The sequence below is a fragment of the Bombyx mori genome, chromosome 9 (genome assembly GCF_030269925.1).
Source record: "Bombyx mori chromosome 9, ASM3026992v2".
In the NCBI taxonomy this organism is placed as follows: Eukaryota; Metazoa; Arthropoda; class Insecta; order Lepidoptera; family Bombycidae; genus Bombyx; species Bombyx mori.
Genome location: NC_085115.1, coordinates 11322556 through 11348491, shown reverse-complemented (window position 1 = coordinate 11348491; position 25936 = coordinate 11322556). Strand labels below are relative to the sequence as shown.

At 36.2% G+C, this 25936-nt stretch overlaps 2 protein-coding genes across 4 annotated transcripts; one reads left to right on the top strand and one right to left on the bottom strand.

Annotated features, from left to right (window-relative positions):
• The first annotated feature begins 778 nt into the window (after positions 1-778).
• On the top strand, positions 779-17183 carry LOC101742903 (synaptic vesicle glycoprotein 2B). 3 transcript variants are annotated; one of them, XM_004931075.5, is made up of 11 exons: positions 779-1125; positions 6146-6199; positions 7095-7256; positions 7691-7853; positions 9970-10091; positions 10897-11138; positions 11314-11519; positions 12874-13136; positions 14255-14414; positions 15537-15664; positions 16843-17183. In XM_004931075.5, exons 1-11 carry the CDS (start codon positions 1122-1124, stop codon positions 16896-16898), a joined length of 1560 nt encoding a protein of 519 aa, XP_004931132.1. In that variant the 5' UTR covers positions 779-1121; the 3' UTR covers positions 16899-17183. The 3 variants fall into 3 exon arrangements, with proteins under 3 accessions (XP_004931132.1, XP_062526145.1, XP_021206944.1); XM_021351269.2 differs by lacking the exon at positions 779-1125 and adding an exon at positions 5579-5824; XM_062670161.1 differs by lacking the exons at positions 15537-15664; positions 16843-17183 and having other exon boundaries at positions 14255-15366.
• A 2539-nt stretch (positions 17184-19722) lies between these two features.
• Positions 19723-25722, bottom strand: LOC101742750 (charged multivesicular body protein 5). Its single transcript, XM_004931073.4, has 5 exons — positions 25031-25722; positions 24794-24945; positions 23824-23989; positions 23463-23586; positions 19723-20394 (listed from the first exon to the last, which is right to left on the bottom strand). The coding sequence occupies exons 1-5, from the start codon at positions 25097-25099 to the stop codon at positions 20228-20230; spliced, it is 678 nt and encodes a 225-aa protein (XP_004931130.1). The 5' UTR covers positions 25100-25722; the 3' UTR covers positions 19723-20227.
• Positions 25723-25936: the final 214 nt, after the last annotated feature.

The window sequence follows — 25936 nt, the reverse complement described above, 5'->3', positions numbered from 1 at the left end:
ACTTACATATTACAGTGCATATTTTATGTATCGCAGTAAATAGACTAAACTTATATATTACAGTGCATATTTTATACATCCCAATTTCAAATCGTGATCATGCACTCGTCTTTAATGAAATCCAAACTTAATATATGTGATCGATATTTTGTAAAATTATTTCAACATTCTAAAGAGTTTATTAATGAAGATGGTTTAATACTTATGGAATACTTTAATACTACTCTATCATTTTCTTTTTGCAACTCTCTAACGATGTCTGGAAATATTGAATTTCAATTAATCATTTTTTATCTAGATTTTAAATCAATCAGTAGATTTTAAATCAATCTACATATTAACCATAATAAATTTGTTTTGTAAATATGTTGATAATATTTTTATTACAATTATATAATATGCGACTTTTTGCGAACTATAATAAAGTTTAAGTGAATGTGAATTTATTATGAGACTTCGTTTAGGCAAATTATATCTGTTAAAAAAACTGTTAAGACAATAAAAAAATATAGTAGGTATATATTATTACTGTCCATATTTAATGTTTTATTATATTTTAGAAAAGAAATTGTCAGTTGTTTTCTTTATTTTATGCAGTGATTCAACACGATTAGTACAATCATTAAGCTGTTAAATTAACGTAATTTAACGTCCTTCATCACCGATCACTCATCTATTTAATTAATATATAAGCATTTCCTCAAATACGAATAGAAAAAACAATTCGCAATTACGTCGAAGATTATATAAGAGCTGAAAGTGTACTTGACGACGACGAAAGCGAGCTAAGAGATCGATCGCTGGTGACCGTCACCGTCCGTCTAGATAACGCGAGATGAGTGATCGCGGCCTTATCGTTATCTCGCAGGGAAGGAATCTTCGTAGAGCGTTGGTAGGTAGGCCGCATTTGCACTGAAGCCTCAGTAGGCAGCACGCGGCATCCTTGGAGCGATCGCCGAGACGCCGCTCCCTATATCCGCGGTGGCGCACGCGCATCCCTAAGTGTCGCTTACGGTGACGATGATAAGCACCTACCAGTGACTTCGCCATATATCTCGTTAACGTGATCTCATATCGGACTATTATTTTAAAAGTGAAACTCCAAGTGAAAATAATCGAAAATGGGTAAGTGAATTTTTTTATTGAAGACAAAAAAAACGATTAAGATTTTATTATTATTTATTCGATTTAATTTTATGTTAGGGAAAAACCTGAAAAAAAATTAAATATATTTGATATAATTTACTAAGTCAACTAGTAAAATATTAGTTGGTGATGTCCTGAAATTTTAATCTATTAAAAATATATAGATTTAATCTTCAATTTATTATTAACATCAAAAACATAACATCATGTCCATATTATTGGCAATTAAATATAGAATTCATTTGACTTTGTCGAAAACGTCTACAATATTATGAATTTTTAACGAATTTGTTATGTCAAGATCAATGTCATTCAATTTCAAGTTAAGCTAATGGTTTTGCACTCGCACAATACATCATGTTGACATCTTGACTGACCATGGTTTGAAAATCGACGACAATATGGTTGTCACTCACATTACAAGTTAATTGTTTCCTTACCCGCTGTTAGACTTAAAAGAGTAAAACCTATTACAAAAATATCAGTTGCTATTTCAATTTAGATTTTCGTTTTTTTTTTTTTTATGTAATTCGTACCAACATACCAAACATATTATGATCTTGTTAGATAAGAAATATTTTATTTCAAATTTCGTGATTTCAGCAGATCTGTTACTTTAGATTTATTAATTTATTTAATGAACTGAAATAGTTTAATTCTAATGATCGTAGTTTATTATTATTATTATTATTATATTTTGTAAATAAACTATTCTAATATCGAGAAACGATTGTCGAGTTATTCAATAAAGTGGTTTTGCTCGAAAGGAAAAGTCGGTAAAACCCACTTCTGTTGACTGATTCAACAACTTCCTCTGTCGTAGACATTGATATTAAATGCATTATATTTACAAATTACCACTATACTAACAGATAAACTATGTTGAGTTGCACAGTTTGATTAGTTCATACTTTTCCTGAATTAAATATCTAACGTGAGTTTCTTCTTTTTAAAAAAAAGTCTGTGCCTCCAATTTTCTTGTCCTTAATTTAATTCACAATTAATTTAACACATATCATTTCAAATATTCTTAAATATATAATAAATACTAGAGATATACAACGTTGAATATGCGAGGTTGAATTTAAAAAAAAAAAACTATGTATTTTCCTTAGACGAGTATTAAATGTCCAACAGTTTATTCTTTGAAAAATGAGCCACAGATTACCAAAATTATTTTACTTCCCGTAACTGGCACACAAAGATCTACTTTAAAAAAAAAACATTGTGAATACTCAACACGCTTTAAGTAGATCAATTAATCATTGAATGGAGTTAAAAGTTAAAAACTCTTTTTCGTTGCTAATTTAGTATATTTTTCAACAAATGGTTGCTATTACAGTGATTACCAGTTACGTTAAAAGATCCTAAATTAACGTTTGAGGACTGTGTAATTTTTCTTAATGCGCTTGAGTTCCGTCGAATATTAAAAAAATACAGAAGAAAATGAAGAATTAAGTGGGCAGACGATTTTTTTTCAAATACAAAACTAAGAACTATCTGTTACGAAATACATAATTCTCATCACTGACACACAGACGGTTACTTACGTGATTAAATTAATTCTCATATGTTGATGAACTTCATTTATTATCTTACCAACTAATAACGATAAATACACTAATCACAATAAATTTTGTTCGTTCTACAATATAAGTCTTACTTATAAAAATTTAATCAGCCCAAAATAAAAATTGCTTATTATACTAGTAAAAATATGCTTGGCATGTTAAAAATCAAAGATTTAAGGAGAAGCTTAGATGCTTATTAATCATTAACGTTTTTATTATTATATACAAACCTTATAATGTGATTCTTTCTGGAATACGTATAATTAAAGGTTTACTATAATATTAAATGTTCGTTTTACATGCCGTGATTTTAGGAAATACACCTTCATAACTCCGTCACAAACGACTGCTTTCCACTTGGCTGTTCAGTGCGGACATAGTTTAGATTAAAACGTTTCGCTCGAAATCTTCCGATGTAAATATTAAAGTACATTCAAACGACTTAAATATTAACAAAGACACGATCGAGTTCATCTGTCGGATTCAGTTCAGGCCGACGAGTGGCTATGCAGTCAATCTCCATCCATAAAACATCTTAATTATCTTCAAGGAGACAATAAATTAATCCGGAACGCTCCCAGGCGCAACAAAAACATTATCCGCCGTCATCATTGACTCGTAAGGCATACAGCTGAGAATGTTTGTCACTCACTTTGTGTAATTTTCCGGTCAATTTCGTTTCATTTTCGAATGTTTTTTTTGGGAGTATAAGACCTAGAGGATTTTAAGGAGATTTGGCTGCATTCAAAAATACCGATTCATTTATTAATATTTTGTATTGCTTTTGTGAGCAGATGAGGCTACAACCCACCTGATGCTAAGTGGTCACTGTCGCTCATGGACGTCAGCAATGCTAGGGGCAATGCAAAGCCGCTGCCTACCATTAAGCTATATGCTTCAGGAATTTTTTGGGCGATTGCCCATAAAATGTTTTGATTAAAAATATCAATAGTAAATTCAATTAGTACATAGTAGTCACTAATAGGTTCATCCGATTACTTTACGAAGCCTAAATGAAAAGTATTAACAGCATGAATCAAGATGTAGCACAGTCGTAAATAACTCACTAAATATACTCATTTAGAAGTCGGTACATATATAACATGTAAAAGATATACTTTTATCAATTTTCAAGATAATTATAAAATTTTCCTCCTCGCTCCGTAATGTCAATACCGTAATTGAGATTCAACAAACAAAAAAAAAACAAAACTTAAATCAAACGAGCCATGTAAACATGTCAACGATTTGCGCTACCTCGTTTATATGTATCTGGTTCTATTTAAAAATAACAGTTTATCAGTTAAAGCAATTATAAGTGCGTAAAATAGTGTATATCTTTACTTTTGAGGTCGGCCAAACAGACAATTATATTTCGTTATTAGCGAAGCATTTCGAAAAACCTGCGGGTCCATCGGCCTTCGTGTAGTTGCAATGTCACGATTAGCATATATCGTAACGATATAGTATTCGCAGTAATTATCCTGCCATACGCACAATGGCAACGTTAATACGCAAACATAATTATGTGTAATTTTTTTGGTAACTCAACAATCAGCATTTACTATGGTGTCTAAAAAAATTAAAATGAAACTTACTTGCTTTAGCTATGTAAAGTAATTTAAAATTGTCAAAAACGAAGCGGGTAAATATAATTTTATAGATACACTAGTTGGTCCGACGAACGCTGTTTTTCCATATACATGGACCACCTTTAAAATTTTGGGCTATGAAAAATAGATGTTGACCGATTCTCGATATGCATACAAAATTTCATGAGAATCAGTTGAGACATTTCGGAGGAGTTTGGCAACAGACACCGGGACACGAGAATTTTATATATTAGATATACGAGTCTTAATTTATATTTAAAAAAACAAAATGTTGAAAGGCACCAATGCCACGCAATTAAATTGACCGTGTCATTGTCACTTACATTAGTTCGTTTAAAGCTCTGTGCACACACAATGTCTGATAACTGATGTTGAGTCAAGTCACACACCGATTTATTTATGGTGGCAAAGCCCTTAATTTCGTGTTCATTCTAAAATTGATTAATCATGGCATATTGTAAATAGTGCTACTTGTGAGATAAGATAACTGAGACGACAGGAATATATAGAAAAACAAAATAATTAAATAAATGCTAATTGTGAATAGAAACATAGAAAATTATGTTGATAGTTATTTACCCGAATAATTAGCTCAGTTTGAATGTCTTAAAACTGACCAATGTGATATTTTAAGAATAACATTCGAATTAATCAACAGTAATCAACAATTCAAATGCATTTATTAAGTAGGTACTAACATTCAAATTATTTTTATGGCATCAGCGGATATTTTTTTGAAAGAGAAACCGATAAACATTTCTTGATATGACGTTATCTAAAAGAGGCGCTGTTTTATGCTTTCGGACATGTTATCAATCCACTTCAGTAGTTGCAGGATTATTTCGTAACAAAAAAGAATCGTTACGAAAGTAGTATATTTTTAGAATAATCTAGTTGTCCTTAATCCAGCTAACTAAAATATTTATGTACACGACAATGAAATTATAGGAATATATATAGACCATTAAATAATAAAAAATATAATAAATTAAAACATTTTTAAAAACTACTGCCTATTTTTATGATAATAATATGAAATTGTTGGCATTAAAATGGCTAAAATTATGACACAATCATGAAATAAATAGAAAAGATATAATCCCGAAAATACACAAAAAAATTCTCATAAATCATATTACCATTACCAAAGTTGACGATTGGCAAAAATAACTTCAGTATGACACATTTCCTACAAATTACGCATTAGCGATATTTACTCTTCATATTCAATTAGTAAGTACCCACATTTTATGTAAATTGTGTTTTGTAATTTACAGTTCTAATGAAGTATCATCATCATTCCTTGTTTTGTTTAGGCAAGTGATAGATATTTCCGTGCTAAAACTAAGAAAACATTTTTTTCAATACATATTAGTTTCTCTTTAAACAAAGCCTAAGTTCATCTGTGCGTAATGTAAATATAATTTTTGTAAAAAACCATGATAGAACTACATTTAGAAGTCGAAATATTTCCAAACAGACCAATATTAGCAGGTACAGTTTAATAAATTTGTGTGAAATTTTATGTTTTGATGTAACGCCACAGGAATTTAGTGCCACTAACCAATTTGCAGTCATTTTTAGTTTTATGAATTGTTCATTTTTTCCCAGATAAATCGTAATATTTATTAAACCAGTGTCTTTGATAAGAAATATACTGCAAATTTCCGAAATACCATTAATTAAGTAATATATTATCTTTGAACACTTAAATACTCGTTTCATACCTATCAATATATTTTCTAAAATTATACTCTCATAATAAGACTTACATGGAATAATTTTCATACAATTTCGTTACTTTTTTATTTTCAGGGTTAGATTTCTTAGAGCATGGGGCGGACTTTGAAGCCGCCATTTCGGCTACGGGTGAGTTTTTAAAACATAATAAAACATAAAGAAATATATGATCAACTATAGGAAAACTTGGAGATACCAAATTCTCTGTTAGAAGAGATGATATTTGTGTTGGCCACTTGTTCAGAGTAACAGTTATTTTTACATTAGTTTAATGAATTTATTTACGTATATCTTATGAGGAACTGTGACATATTTGCCAAGTGACAAGTTAGGCAGCGGCTTGGCTCTGCCCTTGGCATTGCTGAAGTCCATGGGCGACGGTAACCACTCACCATCAGGTGGGCCGTATGCTCGTCTGCCTAGAAAGGCAATAAAAAAAATATAAAAAAAATAGCACCAACAGGTACCTAAAACTTACGTTAATGAATGACAAATTTGATTCGCGACATAGGCAATGTAAACAAACGTAATGTAATAACAATGGAGTGTCAAACAGCAATCGTAAGTACCACTATTGATAATGGATTGGACGATTAATTTTTACTATCGGTTGTCGAATAGTCCGCATTTATCAACCACGTGTTTATGCGTCAAGGATTGCATTTCTCTACACCAGCTTTCTTAAGTATAATTTTAATTAGATAAAACTGGTTCGGTTCGAAATAGATAATGAATAAGGTCATGAAATTTAGTTCGAGTGTTTGAAACAATTTGAAACGTATCATTTCTCCAATTAATAAGAAACAGTCTATTAATAAGTCTAATAATAATCACGATTACACGTAGAAATCGTGGACTGCAGATATAGATACTTCCTAAAAATATGCACATATTTAGTACCTTCTAAAACAAAACTCGTTGCTGTTGTGTTTTTTTTTATTTTTTTATCGCTGTTCTATTTTAAATCATTCATCTAGTATTGAATCATTAAAATTTTTATCATTTAAAATATTTCTTCCTCCAGGTTTCGGTCGCTTCCACTTTTGCCTGCTTGCGGTCACGGGGCTGATCTACGCTAACACCGCCATTGGAATCACAATAGTGTCGTTCGTGCTACCGTCGGCGACATGTGATTTCCGCATGACTTCTGCGGACAAGGGCTGGCTTACAGCCGCGCCTATGTTGGGTATGAAATATTCTAAGTTCCGAAAAAATATCTAATCGTTAAGTGAAATTTTGTCTGCACGCCCCTTTTATCCAGAAAAAAAGTGATATTCCGATGGGTTATTTTTTCCCTTTATGAACGCGAAGTCGCGTGCAAAAGCTAGTGCCTATTAATTTTGTCTGTCTCTGTAATATCTATATACAGCACGACTGTCTCAATCACAATATTTACATACCTTGACATAATTTTGTTACTACTTAAATTTTTAGGAATATATAGAGTTTCTTTTCCTTTAAAGTTTGATTAAAATTGTTTCAATTCATTTTTTTAAATTATGCCGTGTTTTCTCGCTAATACGAAGAAGTATAATGTGAAATAGTATTATTTTTACCAAATCCATTGTTTACCAAATACAAAGTTAGACAGTAAAGAAACTGAATTGTTTTTTTCTACAGGTATGGTCATTGGTTCATATTTCTGGGGTTGCTTGGCTGATACAAAGGGCCGTAAGGTTGTATTAGTATCAACCCTACTACTTGACGGCGTGGTCGGTATCATCTCATCGTTCGTCCAGATCTTGCCCATATTCATGGCTTGCAGATTCGTCAATGGTTTTGCGTAAGTACCTAATCCCATTTTGACTTAAAGAACCCAAGTTTTCAGACAAATAGAATATAATTCGATCGCATCATCAACTCATATACCAGCTATTCCATATGACTCCATATGCAAGATAATAATTGGGATTGCGAATAATCCTACTCTGTCCTTTCATATCATTAAGTCGCATGGGGATTTGCTCAGTGAAATTATTTGATATACACCTGTCATCTCCATTTCGCTACAAAATCAGCCACAAAAAAAGCATGTTTCCATAGTTTATTTTCGATGAAGGAATGGTAATTTATGTTTCACAAACGGTTTATTGTAAAGCTCATCATTATGGTTAGCAAACTCTCAAAATCTTAAAACCTGAGCAAATACAAACATTAGATCTCAAATATTTCTGTTACAAATGATTTGCATTTGTCTTATAATTATAGAAGTAGAGCTTCGACGAACATAGCAAATACTCGATAGTTTTGTCTTTTCCTAATTATCATTTATATTAACTGTTTAATGCGTAAAACTGTATTAATTATATTTATATTAATAATTTAACTTTTCTTCATCCTTAGTTTTCATTTTTTATTTTCCACAAAATTATCTTCCTACTTTTTAAGTTAGTGACTACTCTAGACTTAGTGACCTTTTTGGCAGTTAGTGGTATTACTAAAATCTTCCTTGTTTCTGGTGCATATCAACCGTGCGTTACTGTTCGACAGAGTTATTCAATGCAATAGATTACAATTTTAATTATGTAAATGTCGGGCAACGCATTATTATAGAAAATAGAAACCCATTTAATCAAAAACACAAATATGAACTAATTGATTAACATATGAATTGTGTGTCTGCAATAAAATATCACAAATGATACGACAATTTTTTTGTAGCCAATTGTTCGTGTAATATTATTAGTAATACAATGGTATTACGATGTTCGATAAATGGATGTGCGTGATTTCTACACGTTTAAATACAAGAATAATGATATCATTAGTGCCATTTAGTGCACTTGTGAGCGCTGAGATGTGTATCACAAAGATAGAGATGAGACTTGGAAGAATGCTCACGCAGTTTTATGTTAGTGCTTATAGTTCTTCTTCCGGAGTTAATATGTTTTCGTGAAATTTTTGACTGCGCAATGGTGCGCAATGGTTTTCTAGTTCGAATATCAAAATCAAATAATTGAGGTCTTTATGAATTGCATCAAGCGGTGGGCGAAGTTACTGCCTAGAAATAAACGCTTCCACCATAAATTAACAAATTATGAAACTGGATTCTACTGAAAAGGTTCGAGTTAAAAAGCCAAAGTCCAATATCGGTCATTGCCTTATGAAAGTCGTACAATTATATCGAAAACTAACAAAATGTAGTGAGAAGATAATTGGCATGGATAAAAAATGTGAAACTGTGTAGTAACTGAAAAAGTTTTACGTGTTTTGCAAGAGGAAACAACAGAAAGATTATAGGCTTGTAACTACCATAAAACGTATTATCAAAATTTGAAATTTAATTTGCGCGGGTAAAAATTTATTTCACGCAGACTAACGATGACTCGTTTAAACACAGTTGTACTTAGGCGCCTGATTAAGTTTTAAACACGAATCACTGTTTGTTTATTTGCTGATAAAATTTTACTACCAATTGTATGATCATTTAGGATTGACATTGCTTCGAAAGATTGCTTCCATTCGTTAGATTTGTATAAAGGAACTCTGGGACTTTAGGATTGTGCATGGAAATACTTCAGTAGGTACTTTCCTGATGCTGCGATGCCAACAATTCCACTCCCCAAAAAAATATAATTTACGATTGGCAATTTAAATAGACCTCATAGGCACTTCGTTATCATCATCACATCACCTACCTAAGTTAAACTTCATAATTCATCTACGGACATAAGTTCCTAAGAGAGGGAATCTTGTTTGTGACCATCAAATCCCGGATAACTCGTGCCCCCAGGCGCGGGAACCTCTTGGGTTAGGCGGTTGGAGGGGGTGAGATATACGGCGCAAAAAAAACCGAACTTTGCGGAATCCTAAGCACGTCTACTTATTTAATAATAATAGAATAAGCATTAATAAAGTTATTAAAAAAAATAATATGATCTTTTTGCTTGTTTTTGCAGCGTTGCCGGTGCTATGGGTATTTGCTTCCCGTACCTGGGAGAGTTCCAACAGACCAAATACAGAGAGAAAATCCTGTGCTGGATGGAAATGTTCTGGACTCTCGGTGTCATCTTGCTTCCCTGTAAGTTTCATTATTTTTTGTTCGTGTCCGTTAATTGACATCTGTTCTATGATAGCTACAGCTACAGTACTAATAAAGAAACTAGTTTTAAAACAATATTTTTCTGCATTTTTTTTATTGCTTAGGTGGTTGGACGAGCTCACAGCCCACCTGGTGTTAAGTGGTTACTGGAGCCGATAGACATCCACAACGTAAATGCGCCACCCACCTTGAGATACAAGTTATAAGGTCTCAAGTATAGTTGTATAGTTACAACGGCTGCCCCACCCTTCAAACCGAAACGCATTACAACTTCACGGCAGAAATAGGCAGGGTGGTGGTACCCACCCGCGCAGACTCACAAGAGGTCCTACCACCAGTAATTACGCAAATTATAATTTTGCTGGTTTCATTTTTATTACACGATGTTATTCCTTCACCGTGGAAGTCAATCGTGAACATTTGTTGAGTACGTATTTTATTAGAAAAATTGGTACTCGCCTGCGGGATTCGAACACCGGTGCATCGCTTCAACACGAATGCACCGGACGTCTTATCCGTTAGGCCACGACTGCATGACCAAACGAGGAATCTTAGTCAAAATGAATTTGTATGAGGCACCCATTTGTGATGGTATGTGATTAGGAAGGATTAACAGTTTCTAGATTTTTCATTTGTGCGACATTTACCTATGCAGATAGATACCTAAGTTGAATCTGCCATATTTCAGTGATCACCTGGGGCATCATTCCAATCCAAGGCATCCGCGTTGAGAGCAATGCATTCTCCTACGACTCGTACCTTAGTTGAATCTGACATATTTCAGTGATCGCCTGGGGCATCATTCCAATCCAAGGCATCCGCGTTGAGAGCGGTGCATTCTCCTACGACTCGTGGAACTGGTTCGTTGCTGCTTGTGGTGTTCCTTCCCTTCTCCTCGGTTTCTGGCTCTTCTCGTTCCCCGAGAGTCCCAAATTCATGATGGAGTGCGGAGACTACGACGATGCCCTGAAATGCCTGAAGAGCGTCTACAGACAAAACACCGGTGACGATCCGGATAATTATCCGGTATGTAACATATTTCAACCGAGTATTTTTTTGTCAAGTAAAATTCATAAAAATTTAAGCAATTTGATTGTATTCATAGATTATTTTGTTCAATTTCTAAATTTCTAATGATTTTTTGAAGTAAAAATTCCAAATCATAGATCCTATAAACTTTGTTTTACTTTGTTCAAAACAGATCAAGAGTCTAAAAGAGAAAGTGCGAACTGTGTCCGTTGCATCGCAAAGCTCCCAGAAATCCGTCAGAAGCCTTAGCATGCGCAAGCGGAAGGATCTGAAGCGTTTATTCACTGAGATTTGGACCCAGACCAAGGCTCTCTGCAGACCACCATACCTCAAATACACTATCTTGACTTGCCTGATTCAATTCGGCCTGACCACAAGGTAAGCACTCATTCAAATACATATTTTTATTATGTAAATAATAAATTGGTCTTTTCGCATTAAAAGTGTACAATTTCCATAAATATTCCAAATTAAGTTAATATGCGGAATCATTTGGTATCACCAGTATTTTTCTCATAAATACTGTCAAAAGAGCGTAGTTTAGTTTTAGTTTTTTTATTTTTATTTACATATGCTTTGACTACTATTAACAAAATTAATACATAATTTTATCTTACTTTAAAAGACAGATAATGTAACTGGAAAAAACTAAAAAATAAACGTTGCAAAGATGATTAATATTAAAAATATCTTAAGTTAAACCTTTAAAACAATCTCCTGTAAAATTTAGTAAGTATTGAGATTATACAGTTTTAATGCGAGAAGACGATATCACTAAATCAAATATCATATACATATTATGTTAAGCGAAAGTCAAGCATACGATAATTCTCATACATTTCCTCGGTGACCGGCATAAACTACATACATGTAGCAGACTTCGACATCAGATTATTTGTTTTGCCTTTTTCTGAAGTCTCCATTATTTTTCTCTCTCTTTCTTATTTCTTCTCTCTTTTCACTTTTTTCCCTACCTACTCGCCGGTAGCCTAAGGGGTTATTCTAGCTACGCTCGGATGGGTAGATGAGCTTACGGGCTCAATCTGAAAAAACTTGCTAACACTAGCCCTAGCGGAATCCCGACCTACGGAGAAGATCCGGCGAGAAACTCAGTGAGCTGTGTCTATGGGTCTTTTCACCTTAGACTTGACATTAGTTATTTTTGAAACTTCTCTATTCAATAGTATAATATTTTCTTCGGCTTTCGCTAGTGTATAATTAAAACTACTTTTACGGTTTATTATGGGGTTTCTTTTTGTCGTTATCTTCGATAGTACTATTATTGATCGAAGGTCGTTATATTCTTTATGACGTTTCGAATACTTTTCGCGACCGAATGATCGGATATAATAATATAATAACAATAAAAAAGACAACAGTTTAACCCGTAAAAGTAGTTTTAATTTTCTCTCTGTTCAAGTTAGATATATTGTAATTGAATTGCTAACTACACTAAGACATATGTGGCTGAATTTTCCTGAATCGAAAAAAACCACCGCCCTGCCTATTTCTGCCGTGAAGCAGTAATGCGTTTCGGTTTGAAGGGTGGGGCAGCCGTTGTAACTATACTGAGATCTTAGAACTTGTATATCAAGGTGGGTGGCGCATTTACGTTGCAGATGTCCATGGGCTCCAGTAACCACTTAACACCAGGTGGGCTGTGAGCTCGTCCGCCCATCTAAGCAATAAAAAATAAAATTTACACAAGCCTAAATGCTCCTTAAAATTTCAGTTACTACACCTTGATGATCTGGTTCCCCGAGCTGTTCAACCGTTACGAAGAGTTCGAACATCGTTTCCCCAACACATCAGCTTCGGTTTGCGACGTGTCCAGCATTGTCGTCGTTGACGAAGCATCGTCTGATCCCTTCGACTGCGAGAAGGTCATCGACCAGAGCGTCTACATGCACACCCTGATTGTCGGTCTCGCCTGCATTCCCACCTCGCTCTGGCTACCCCTCTGCGTTCATAAGCTTGGTGCCAAATTTTTCTTGAGTAAGTAGTAAAATGTGTATGAGTCACGTTTTTCGGTTACGCGTCACATTTTTCCGTTACGCGCCATCTGTTTTGTATTCATGTCTATGATAATAAAATCCTTTTGTTTAAACTTTATCTAATTTAACTTTTTGAAGTGAAACTTCCTTATCGGCGTTGGAAAAAAATTTACCGTCACATTTTTCGGTTACGCGTCACTTTTTTTGTATTCATGTCTATGATAATAAAATCCTTTTGTTTAAACTTTATCTAATTTAACTTTATTTAACCAATTTCTAGAAAGTTGCATGTAGATCATTTTTCGAAAAATAAGGCCATAAATAAGTTTCACTTCTTACGTGTGTACACTAGTACACGCACACATTTTTTTTTTTATTGCTTAGATGGGTGGACGAGCTCACAGCCCACCTGATGTTAAGTGGTTACTGGAGCCCATAGACATCTACAACGTAAATGCGCCAACCACCTTGAGATATAAGTTCCAAGGTCTCAGTATAGTTACAACGACTGTCCCACCCTTCAAACCGAAACGCATTACTGCTTCACGACAGAAATAGTGGTACCTATCACAAGGGGTCCTACCACCAGTAAAGTCCTACCACCAATATCTCATAAAATACTTTATTAACAAAGAAATATCATCATCATGTAATAAGTTCCTGAGAATTTATAGGTATTGTACAGAGTTTAGATGTATTTAAAAAACATATATAATTTACGTAATTGCTGTGGTAAAGCTTCTTGTGAACCTGCATGGATTGTTACCATCAATCCGCTTATTTTTGCCGTGAAGTAATGATGCGTTTCGGTCCGAAAGGTGAGGGGGCAGCCGTTGTACTATAAAACTGAACACTAAGGACTCATGTCTCAAGGGCAGTAAGGAGCGGGTAGGAGCAGTTACATTGTTAATGTCTATGGGCTCCGGAAACCCCTTAACACCAGATGAGCCGCGAGCTCGTCCCTACATCTAATCAATAAATAAGAATTTATAGATTTGTATTTTTAAGGGGATTTACCACCATCTTAATTGTTTCTGCTGTGAAGCATATACGCGTTCGAAGATACTTGAGGATTCTAGCTCAAGCAAAAGAATACTATCTAATAATATTTTTTTTTAGTTTTCAGTTTGAGTTTCGCCGGAGTGGTGACAGTCGGTTTGTACTACGTACAGAACTCCATCCAGAATTTGGTACTGTCCTGTATCTTTGAAGCCCTCACCTCGCTCGCCATCAGTCTCGTGTTCTGCGTGCTCGTCGACCTGTTCCCTACAAATCTCAGGTGTGCTACACAATATTTAATGAATGTACGAGGTCCCGCGGCTAGGGGGCGCGCGTGGTATGTGGGACTTGAAGAGCTGCAGATGCTGGGCGCAGACCGCAGGCCCAAGGATATTTTAGGGCCATACCGCACAAACGACTCCCCTGCACTCTTACACCCCACATCCGATCTCCGTCCGGGGTCAGAACCCGGTCAGAGTAGGGCGGTTCCCGCGGATTCATGCACCTACTTACCTACCTTAAGACCTTATGCTATTTCAAAATGGTGTCAGTGCGTAAAAAATTGAACGGGAAAAAATTTTTTTGTTTGTTACCACAAAAATATCGATACCTAATAAAATTTCGTAAAAAACTGGTTCTAAATCAGTGAATCCGTCCCACGCTTAGTAACAGGGAATAAGCACCCCTTTGTCATGGAGTCGCAATATCAAGGTGTATTCCTGCAGGCTTGTGGGTATATTGGGATTGTTGGGAACATTGTTTCGAACTGTGTTCAGTATAAAAGTTATTCGAAGGCAAATGTTAGGAATCCTTAAGAGAACTTAGCGATTATTTACGTGTGGACATAGTCTGGCGTTTTATAAAACTCTGGTACGACTTCGCATGAAGTACTATTACCATCTCTGGGTCATAGCTCCCAAATATCAGCTACTTCATATTTCTGAGTCTGCACTTCTCTATGTTTCGTACCGTATATTACATGGGGAGTGCTCCGAGGTATTGTCTAATATGATCCATCTCATTGCCATCTCTCTTTCTGCCGATTTAGCAAAATTCATCTATACTATCTGGAAATACCGTGCTCATTCACAGTTCGTTTTCATGGTCCTTTTTTTCTATTCGGTACTGGAATGAACTCGCTCCCACGATTTTAGCCACTATGACGTGTCCTTCGAGAATTGAAGACTCTGAATTGACTCAGCTATTTCCCTGACATTGCAGATATATACAAATAGACCTTAGACAAACAGAGACAGGCAAGTTTCAATAAAATAGGTGGTGAGAGAGCAGAGAGCCCATGTCAAATGATACTGACACGGGCAATTTTGAGTACAGAATCCATGTCAAGTGGTTCTTGATAGAACATTCAGCGGTTATGTTAATCTACGGTTTTCTGTTTTAGGGTAATGGCTGCCGCGTTATCGCTGACTGCTGGTCGAGGTGGAGGTCTGATAGGAAACCTTTCGTTCGGTTACCTTATCGACTTGGCTTGTGTCGTACCAATTGTTGTTTTCTCAGCATTTTTATTCAGTGAGTATTATTTTTAAAGTTCACCATAATCAATATATTTTTTTAATTTAACTAAGATACTAATCTCTTTAGAGATAACAATTTAAGCTGATCTTTATATTTCTTATGAAAATAGTTCATGGTGGATGTTATATTTTTATAATTTTATTAAAAGAATTCATTTTTGTATGTTAGGTTTCAACACAGCACGTAATTTAACACAATTTGAAACCAGTTGACAGGGTCAATGCTCTCGTGTGAAGCAAATTAGAAAAATATGGTTCTTCGTTTGAGATACTGTAGTATGAGATACTAAAAAAAAAAATGTGTGCGTGTACTAGTGTACACACGTAAGAAGTGAAACTTATTTATGGCCTTATTTTTCGAAAAATGATCTACATGCAACTTTCTAGAAATTGGTTAAATAAAGTTAAATTAGATAAAGTTTAAACAAAAGGATTTTATTATCATAGACATGAATACAAAAAAGTTAAATTAGATAAAGTTTAAACAAAAGGATTTTATTATCATAGACATGAATACAAAACAGATGGCGCGTAACGGAAAAATGTGACGCGTAACCGAAAAACGTGACGGTAAATTTTTTTCCAACGCCGATAAGGAAGTTTCACTTCAATAATATACATATATGAGATATAAATTATTCAATATTAGAGTTATGTATTTTGCAGTGCAGTTTTAATGAGTCAGACATAATGAGAGCTTCTTCAGTTTTTATTAAATAATTAGTCCAATTTTATAGTAAAATTAATCAATATAAAAATATTGTAGGGCATATCTAATTCTCTGAGATACGTTCTAAATTTTCAAAGGAAAAAGTTCACGAGGGATTTTATAGGTTATATTTATATATATTATGTAGTCCGTCTTGATGGGTGGACTAGTCGATTTACAATTAATTAAAGAGGGAGGCTGCATTCTCGTTGTGAAGTCCATAAGCTCCAATCACCACTTTTAACCTTAAACCTGTCGAGCCGTGGGCTCTATCACTCAGTTGAATATTAAACAAAGTAATACTGCAATTTCGACCTTATTTTACGTACTTAAGTGCATAAAGCATCGAGAACGGCTTATTTCTTTTTCCTTACCCCCTCATAGACGTAGCGTCGACATAAACTGTTTTCTCTAGTTACCTCATATGATTTGTGAGACTGAAAAGTATTTGTTTTCTTTCCCAGTTGCTGCTATACTCTGCTTCTTCTTGCCAAAGACGGGACAGGAAGCCTTGGACTAAACATTATTTACATAGTGCAATTAGAATTTGTGAATCGTAGCTATAATGAGTGGTTGTACATATCATTTAAGATGTAAATAATGAAGACAAGTATTATTTATTGTGTCGCTATTAAGTTCTTTCATCTCGTACGCACTTGTTACCGTTTACTGTGTGATACAGTATACGATGTTTCTTATTAAATTTAAGAAAAAATGAACATAACAGTATTTTAGTGTTGACTGTGTAATATAATGAGTTAAATTATTATTATTATTATTAAAGGTATATTTGCCTTATAACAAAGCTTTTTTTTTTTTTATATAAACCCGGATACGATTTCGAGAGGTGAAAATTTTGAACATAAGACCGTGGGTCGTTAATATGTATATGGAATGTAAATGGTGTGTTAATTTAGATATTTCTGTTCGTGAATATATGTATTAAATTGGAGTACGCTCGAGGTTTCTATGGACAAAAAAAATTATTGGGGGCAATTATGTTAGAAATACAGCAATCAAAAATAACAATTCCGAAAATGTATGTCGGACCAGATTCAAGTAATAAGAAATGTTTCAAGTAATAAATAAAGTCACTGTACACTGACTTTATTTATTTTTGCGAATTTACCTATCTGGAAGATCTTCAGTATTTTTTTTTTCGGAGAAATTTCGTGACCTTACGTACTCACTCTCAACTTGACGTTATTTTTTGGCTCATTGTCGAAACACCAACAGATCTTGTTTCTGAAGTTTGCATTCCAAATAAAACTTTTTACATCACTGTACATATACTAAGTTATTACTGTGATGTAAAACGAGACAGCTCTCTCTCGTTGTCTCACTCTTTTATTATTGATATAAGTAGAAAAATTCACTCTCTTCAAACTTTTTTTTTTTATTGCTTACATGTGTGGACGAGCTCACAGCCCACCTGATGTTAAGTGGTTACTGGAGCCCATAGACATCTACAACGTAAATGCGCCACACACCTTGAGATATAGTTCTAAGGTCTCAGTATAGTCACAACGGCTACCCCACCCTTCAAACCGAGACGCATTACTACTTCACGGCAGAAATAGGCGGGGCGGTGGTACCTACCCGTGCGGCCTCACAAGAGGTCCTACCACCAGTAATTACGCAAATTATAATTTTGCGGGTTTCATTTTTATTACACGATGTTATTCCTTCACCGTGGAAGTCATCAAAGGGTTGGCCGAATTCATAAACATCCATAATGCCATTGGAAATCGCTTTTTTCTAGCCCACCACCAGCCTGATCATGAATGCTAATACTAGCGACTAACTTACCATTTAATCTAGATTCTCTTATTTTCCATAAAATATGCAAAGGACATAAAAATCTGTATTTTGTCATAATGTCATAATTTATATCTACAGAAGTTATTATATTTTAATAACAGAAATTATAGTTTGCGTAATTACTGGTGGTAGGAACTCTTGTGAGTACGCACGGGTAGGTACCACCGCCTTGCCTATTTCTGCCGTGAAGCAGTCATGCGTTTCGGTTTGAAGGGTGGGGCAGCCGTTGTAACTATACTTGAGACCTTAGAACTTATATCTCAAGGTGGGTGGCGCATTTACGTTGTGGATGTCTATGGCCTCCAGTAACCACTTAACACCAGGTGGGCTGTGAGCTCGTCTACCCATCTAAGCAATAAAACATAAATAAATAAAAAGGTATCACAATGAAATACGTCGCTCGATATACTAGGTACCATACAATTAGATATAAAACATTTTATTGCACTTAGATACTCCCGTATATAGATTGTATAGAATATTGTATAGAAAAAGTTAATGAGAAAAAATAAACTTATACCAAATTATATAATGGGCATTGGGTCTATTGCTAAAATTGCGACGAAGGGTTCGACGAGTAAACTAACCCATAGACACAGCCCACTGAGTTTCTCGCCGGATCTTCTCAATTGCCCGCTGAGTTTGTCGACGAATCTGCTCAGTGGGTCGCGTTTCCAATCCAGTGGTAGATTCTGCGAAGCACTGCTCTTGATAGGGTCAGTGTTGGCAGCACTCCGGTTTGAGCCCCGTGAGCTCACCTACACACGTTAGGGTGAAGCTGAAATAGCCTCTCAAGGCTATCAGCATGGGTAGGAAAAAAAAAACTTTTTAAAAGTGGGTCGCGTTTCCGATCCTGTGATAGATTCTGCAAAGCACTGCTCTTGCTAGAGCCAGTGTTAGCAACGCCTCCTGGTTTGAGCCCCGAGAGCTCACCTACACGTTAGGGTTACACTGACATAGCCTCTCAAGGCTATCAGCTTAAGTCGAGACAAAAAAGGACAATCAGCCGGTATTCACTGTATTACGTAACCGGTATTCACGACTTCCGCTACGAAATAAAATAAATGAAAATCCACAAAAACACATACTTACGTAATTTTATTTGTGTTTTAAAGTCCGTACCACAATTCTGTAAATTTTCTGTAGCGAGCAATGATTACCGGGAGGGAAACCCGTTCATACAATTCAATCTCTTTGATATGTACAAGCTCTGATAGACAGGTGACCAGTAAGTCTGTTTCCCCCATGTTTAGCCAAAAAATTATAATAAGTATAAATAAAAATAATGGTTGAAGCAAAGCGCATTTTCATTTCATTTTGTACTTTTTTGTTGTTGTTTGTTCTTTTGTTGTTGTACAATAAAGAATACTCTCCCTCTCTCTCTCTCACTCTCTCCCTCTCGCTCTCTCTCCCTCTCTCCCTCTCACTCTACCTCTCTCTATCTCTCTCTCTATAATCTCTTACTACCTTACCTCTGACGTTACTATTATTTTTAAGCAGTATTTGAAATAAAAACATTTAACTGTAAAAATTATAAGATATATTGAAACTTAAAATATTACAGTTCGATTAGACTCGTGTTATACTAAAAACGAATGTTGTTATTTGAAACATATATGGAAAAAAGTTATGAAATAATCTTTGAAATACTCATATTGCCTGTTCATATATTTCTAGATTTCACAGTAATCATGTATGTATTTTTAATACAAATGTGTGCAACAACTTAGTACTAGTAAAATATACGCTTACAATTTTCAAGCTTCAACAAAGTATAAATATTTGTACATACATAAGAATATGCAGATGAAGCAAAAGATTATAAACTTTGAATTTTTCAACCAATTAAACAAACATTTATTTGGATAAAAATTCAATGACTTTGTTTTTATTTATATATTACATTAAATAAATTCCATGGATCTTTATTGAAATCTTAAGCTTTGAGAGATTTATTAAAGGATATAAACAATATGTTTCATACTAAAATGCCAATCTCAAACATGGGTCCAAACCCTTTCATATTTATCAGTGTGTTTGTGGTGTACTTGGAACCTGAGGCAGACCAAATTCGTCCACGGGAACACCATCTTTGTTCCGGATGCTGTCGGCTCCAGGTTCCCTATCTGGAGCTGCTGGAGCCTTCACAACATCGTCAAGGTAAGAAGCATCATCATCTAAAGCAATTTCATCACCTGTAACCAGAGAACAGATTTTAATACATTTCCTTAACCTGCCTCAAATCAAAAAGGTTAAGTAGGTATATAGACAGATTGGGCCTGAACAAGGTGCTCGCGGTAGAGGTGGTCACAGTGGCCGCGTGGGCGCCGATGCCGGCGCGTCTAGTGGAAGTGGAGTCGGAGGTCGACTGGTTCCAGGGTACGATGCGTCTACGATGCCCTGGGTCAGCGGTCGATCTCCGCGTGGCGGTGCGAATTGGTGGACGCCCGAGATCGCGCTCCTCTGAGAGGAGTACGTACGGGCGCGCTATCGAAGCGCCCGCCACGGACGTCTCCACCTTCGCGATGCCTGCATGTCGACTGCCGTCAGAAGCAGGAGGCACTGCGGCGGGCCATCGACGAGACCAAGTCTCAGAGCATGAAGACGCTCGACCAGGATCCCGTGCCAAGCGGTCCACAAGAAATTACAGCCGTGGGCGCTCCCGGTGATGGAGCGTCTCCAGCCTCGGCAGCTGCGGGAGATTGTCTCTGGGCTGTTCCCGCAGATGGAGAGTGTCTTCGAGCCCCCCTTCATGGGCGCGCCGCCACGCGGTGACGTGAGCGGTAATGCCCCTGCTGAGATGGTCCTTCCAAGCATCTCGGAGGAGGAGATTCGTGCGGCCGCGTGGTGCCCCGAAGGTGTTGACGGCCGGGTCTGGGATTTGGCCTTCGGTGCCCTTGGGCTCGTGCGGCTCTTTAAAGCCTACCTCGAGTCGAGACGGTTTCCGAAGCAGTGGCAGTTCGGATTACGGAAGGGCCGCTCGACCATCGACGCGGTGATGTGCGTGCGCACCCTCTCTGATGGGGCTGTCGGCCGAGGCGGGGTTGCGGTGTCCTTGGATATCGCCAACGCGTTCAACACCCTGCCCTGGTCGGTGATCGCGGGGGCACTGGAGTATCACGGCGTCCCTGCGTATCTCCGTCGACTGATCGGGTTCTACCTCGAGGACAGCTCTGCGGCCAGCGAAGCTGTCCGCGTTGTCGTCGTCGCTGTCATCGCCGAACGTATTGTGGAAGAGCAACCCGGTCGGCGGTGTATCGAGTTCTGACCCAGCAGGCTATCCCGGAACACCAGCGGCATCGCCCGGGTTGCCTGGTAGAGCCACCGTACCGCGAAAACCGGCGTCGTCGGCTGTCCACGATCACCTCGACGACCCGTCGGTCGGGCGTCCTCGGGGTGGCACCGCGAGTCTGGTTGTAGTGTTGACCGCGGAAAGCCACCTACTCTGACCCCGGATGGAGATAGGACGTCGGATGTAAGAGTGTAGGAGAGGCGGTTAATGCGGTAGAGCCCGCGGTCTGCTCCCAACATCAAGGTCCTCAAATCCAAGATGCCCCGCGCGCCCTTAGTCGTGGGAACCTCGTCGGAGATTCGGCGCCGGCCCGGAAAAAAAGCTTTTGTATATAGACAGATACTGAAACCCAATTTACAGTACAGTCGAACCTGGGTAAGTGAGAACTGGATAAGTGAGAAAACTCTATAAGTGAGAGTGATAGCCAGGAACCGTCATTTTAAGCTCCCAAAACCTCTATTAGCGAGAAACAGAAACCTCTGTAAGAGAGAGTCGTTTTTTCCTCATGGACCTCCGTAAGTGAGACTGCTACTATCTATACCTCTATAAGCGACAGTCGAGCTTTATTTATTTATATTATTTAGGAGGAACAAGCGAAAAAACTAATTACAAATTTAACATCTGCTATTTTATGACTCATTCTTAACTTTTGTAGAACTTCCTTCCATTGTTTTTGTATTGTTTTCTCGTCAATATTGAACCTATTCTATTTCGTGAAATCGCATTCTTTTCGAATGGACACGTGCGCCTGTGTACCGTCCTGTTTGTCGGACTTGCTCAGTTTATCGTTAATCAATTGCGAAGGAAAGTTCTGTTCTGCATCATGTCAAAACGGAAAATTGAAGTACTAAAGTAAATTGAAGTAAGTGATAAACTTAAAATAGTGAATGCGTTTGAATCCGGAAAATCGCGAAATGAAATTCAGAGGGAGCATTAGCGAGAAACTCGGGTTAGTGAGAAACCTCTTTAAGCGAGAATGGGATTGTGCTCCTTTGAACTCTCGCTTATCCAGGTTTGACTGTATATAGTGATTAATAAAATGTTGTAACCTGCTTAAACCTGTTTATTATGATTTGATTGAAATATACTAATTTCAAATTAGAAAACATGTCTTTTGTCATTGTTACTATTCTGTGCAATTTTTAAAATGCTCATAAGACGTCTCCTTTTTAGGAAAATCTAAACTAAAAATCCAATCTCACTGTAGGATCATTATGGAATATTTCATCCCTCTTTTTTTTCCCTACCTAAGCTGGTAGCCTAGAGAGGCTATTCCAGCGTAACCGTAATTAGTAGGTGAGCTCACGGGGCTCAAACCTGACGACGATGCTAACACGAACAATGCTGCAAGAGCCGTGCTTCGCAGAATCTACCACCGGATCGGAAACGCGACCCATTGAGAAGATCCGGCGAGAAACTCAGTGGGCTGTGTCTGAGAGTTAATTTACTCGCCGAGCCCTTCGTCGCAAGCGACAGGTTCGACGAGAACGGTGACCGGTGCTTTAAGTACCTAGAAGCACCGTTAGTGGATCGGGAGGATCCGAGATGACGTGTTTTGGGCGACGTCGACTGCTTTCCATTCTGTCCGCAGGATCGGGAATGTTCATCCTTCGAACTATGCAAGGTAAGTGTACATGTTCAATGAGACTCAGTCAGTTTTATAAGCAACTAACTGACCCGGCAGACTTCTTATTGCCTCAATCGATAAATAAAAGACACATCAAGGGGACACATCAAAGGAAAAACAAAATTGTTTGTTTTTATATAATTCCGAGCTTTTTTTATATTTTCTCACCATTTAAACCTTCCCTTGACTTCCACGAATAACTCAAGACCAAAATTAGCCAAAGCGGTCAAGCTGTTCTCGAGTTTTAGCAAGACTAACGAACAGCAAATAAATTTTATATATAGAGACTAATTAAACAGTTGTAACAAATTCTCAATTTAAGCACAAGCAAATAAGAAACTTACCAAGAGCATCAAGTTCTGCAGCAAGCTCATCATCATCAATCTCTGGCATACCATATTGCCTGCCGAGGGCTTCTTGAACTTCATCAGCTTGTTCCATCATATCAGCTAACTCATCATTTACATCCTGCAATTGTTTATATACTTTACAATGACTACATCAAAACACAACAAATTTTAAAGACTGCATTTTTGTAGATTCTTAAAAATTATTCACTGCTATTACAAAATATTTCCATATGAGGTTGACGTCCTTAGGGTCTACAAGCTACGAAATTTTGTCTTCATAAATTATCCTAAATTCTGTTAATGGATTAAAATTTATGGAGCTCTATCCAATGCCTGTTTTCATTTATATACTCACATCAATGGAATCAATATTAATCTTCTTAAATTCTTTTTTCATTTGTGTTACACCATCCTTCATTGCAGATATTGTGGTATGAGTGTCCTTCAATGTCTGCGTTGCATAATTTGCTTGTTCCATGTTGAAAGACTGGGCACGGAGATTATCAAGTTGTTGTTCATACCTGATTTAAAAGTAACATTTGGTTGTATAGTTACTGAAATTTATTTTCTCCACATAAGTGTTATTAGATTAGATGACTGATAGTATTAACATAATTATCAATTTTCCAATAACCAGATAGAACTTATTTTAAAATACAAAAATTACACACGAGCCTACAACTTGAATTACAAATTTAATGAACGTATTTCTCTAAGAAAAGTTGATAGGTATAGCAATCAGTGAAATTTATCATTAAAATAATTTTAATTTCTCATAGAAGAAAGATTTCAAACTTTATACACACAGATTGATGACATTTGTGAGGGCTATAACAATTTAATTGTATATTTAAGCATAAACTTTAGCTTGCGCAGATATACAGATTTCACTTGGATGTGCAGAAGCATTTTTGGGATTGTACTTCAGACAGTGCATAATATAAGTCACTTGAAAAGTAAAGAACAATTTTACTTCTAAAATGTTAAGCAATTATTAACAGACCTGAGTTGTACTTTATGGTTTGTTAAAGAAAATTTCTTCATTGCACTTTTCACTGGATATGATGGTAGTGAATAAATGCCAACAATATCCTCCTTAAGGTTTAAAGGTCTCAATTGTATTGAAACAATGGCTGCCCTGTCTTTTAAAAGCTAGTTTTATTTTGGACAGGGCTTTCATAACAATACGAATAAGATCACAACACATATTACCACTAGTTAAGATGTCGTCTTAAAGACCTTTCTGTGTTGTCATCTATAGGCTACCTTAAGGAAATGAGTTCGAATTTACATTATAAAGTCTACATATAAAGAAAAGCACAAACATTTTCTTCTGTTTCAATACTCTCATTGCTTTTTGCTTGACTGAATTTTTAGCAGGACCCTCCCTCATTTTGCTCATCTGATCCTTGTATTTTCTAAGTTCTGTGTCCAGTTTCTGGACTTTCTGTTCAATATTATCGGCTCGGCCATCTACCTACAAACAATAATATAAATTTAAAATATAAATTTATAAGATGAATCATCACTGAATTTACGTTGCGATATAGGTATTGTCTTACGTTTTTAATGCAATCCGTAATGCTGGGGCCAGGTTCTTTGGGTTTCGCTCTTCCAAATAATCTGTTCATGTTTGGTTTAAAACGCTTAGAAAACTCGGTAAAGAAATTTTTCAGAACCTATCCTAATCAATTTGCAAATTTTACTTGCTTTTCTGCACACTAGAAGACGACAAAAAATCAACAATTTATTTGATTGCCACTCACTTCAACTGTCACTTGTCATTATTATTAGTAGTGGTAGTTCTATTTTTCAAACTGGAAAGGCAAAAGTATCATACCACACCGCTTAATCTTTTATATATATTTTTTTGAAGTGTTTGGAACCTTATTCAATTTGCCGTCGCGTCGCGTCGCTTACAACGAAAGGCTCGGCGAGTAAATTAACCCACAGACACAGCCCACTGAGTCTCTCGCCCATTCTTCACAGTGGGTCGAGTTTATATTTTTTCGAGAGATTATATTTCATCAGATATCATCTTATCTCATTTTATTTCATTTTATTTCATGCCAATCGAATAATATTCCAAATTAATCAACTTCATTTCATTTCACTGCTTATTATCATTTTTGTTGGACGGTTCTATTTAGGGTTCGATTTAGGGGACTGGGTCTGTAAGTGAATGATTATTTTAAAACACTGCTTCATGGTTAATATAATTGTATTGCAAATACTTTGTACACTATTACATTTTATTTTTATAAAAGTCTAAGGGGTTCTTGCATTATCCGTGTCTAGATGAGAAGTCTTTGTCCGTACTGAAGAGAAGACAAACATCTGTTTTAAATATTTAATTAAGCATTCCAATATTCGAAAACTGTTACTTCATATGTTGTCACAGTGCTGCCTGCCATTACTTTCATATTCAAACTCCAACATTTTTCATATTTTTTTTTATCAAAGATTAG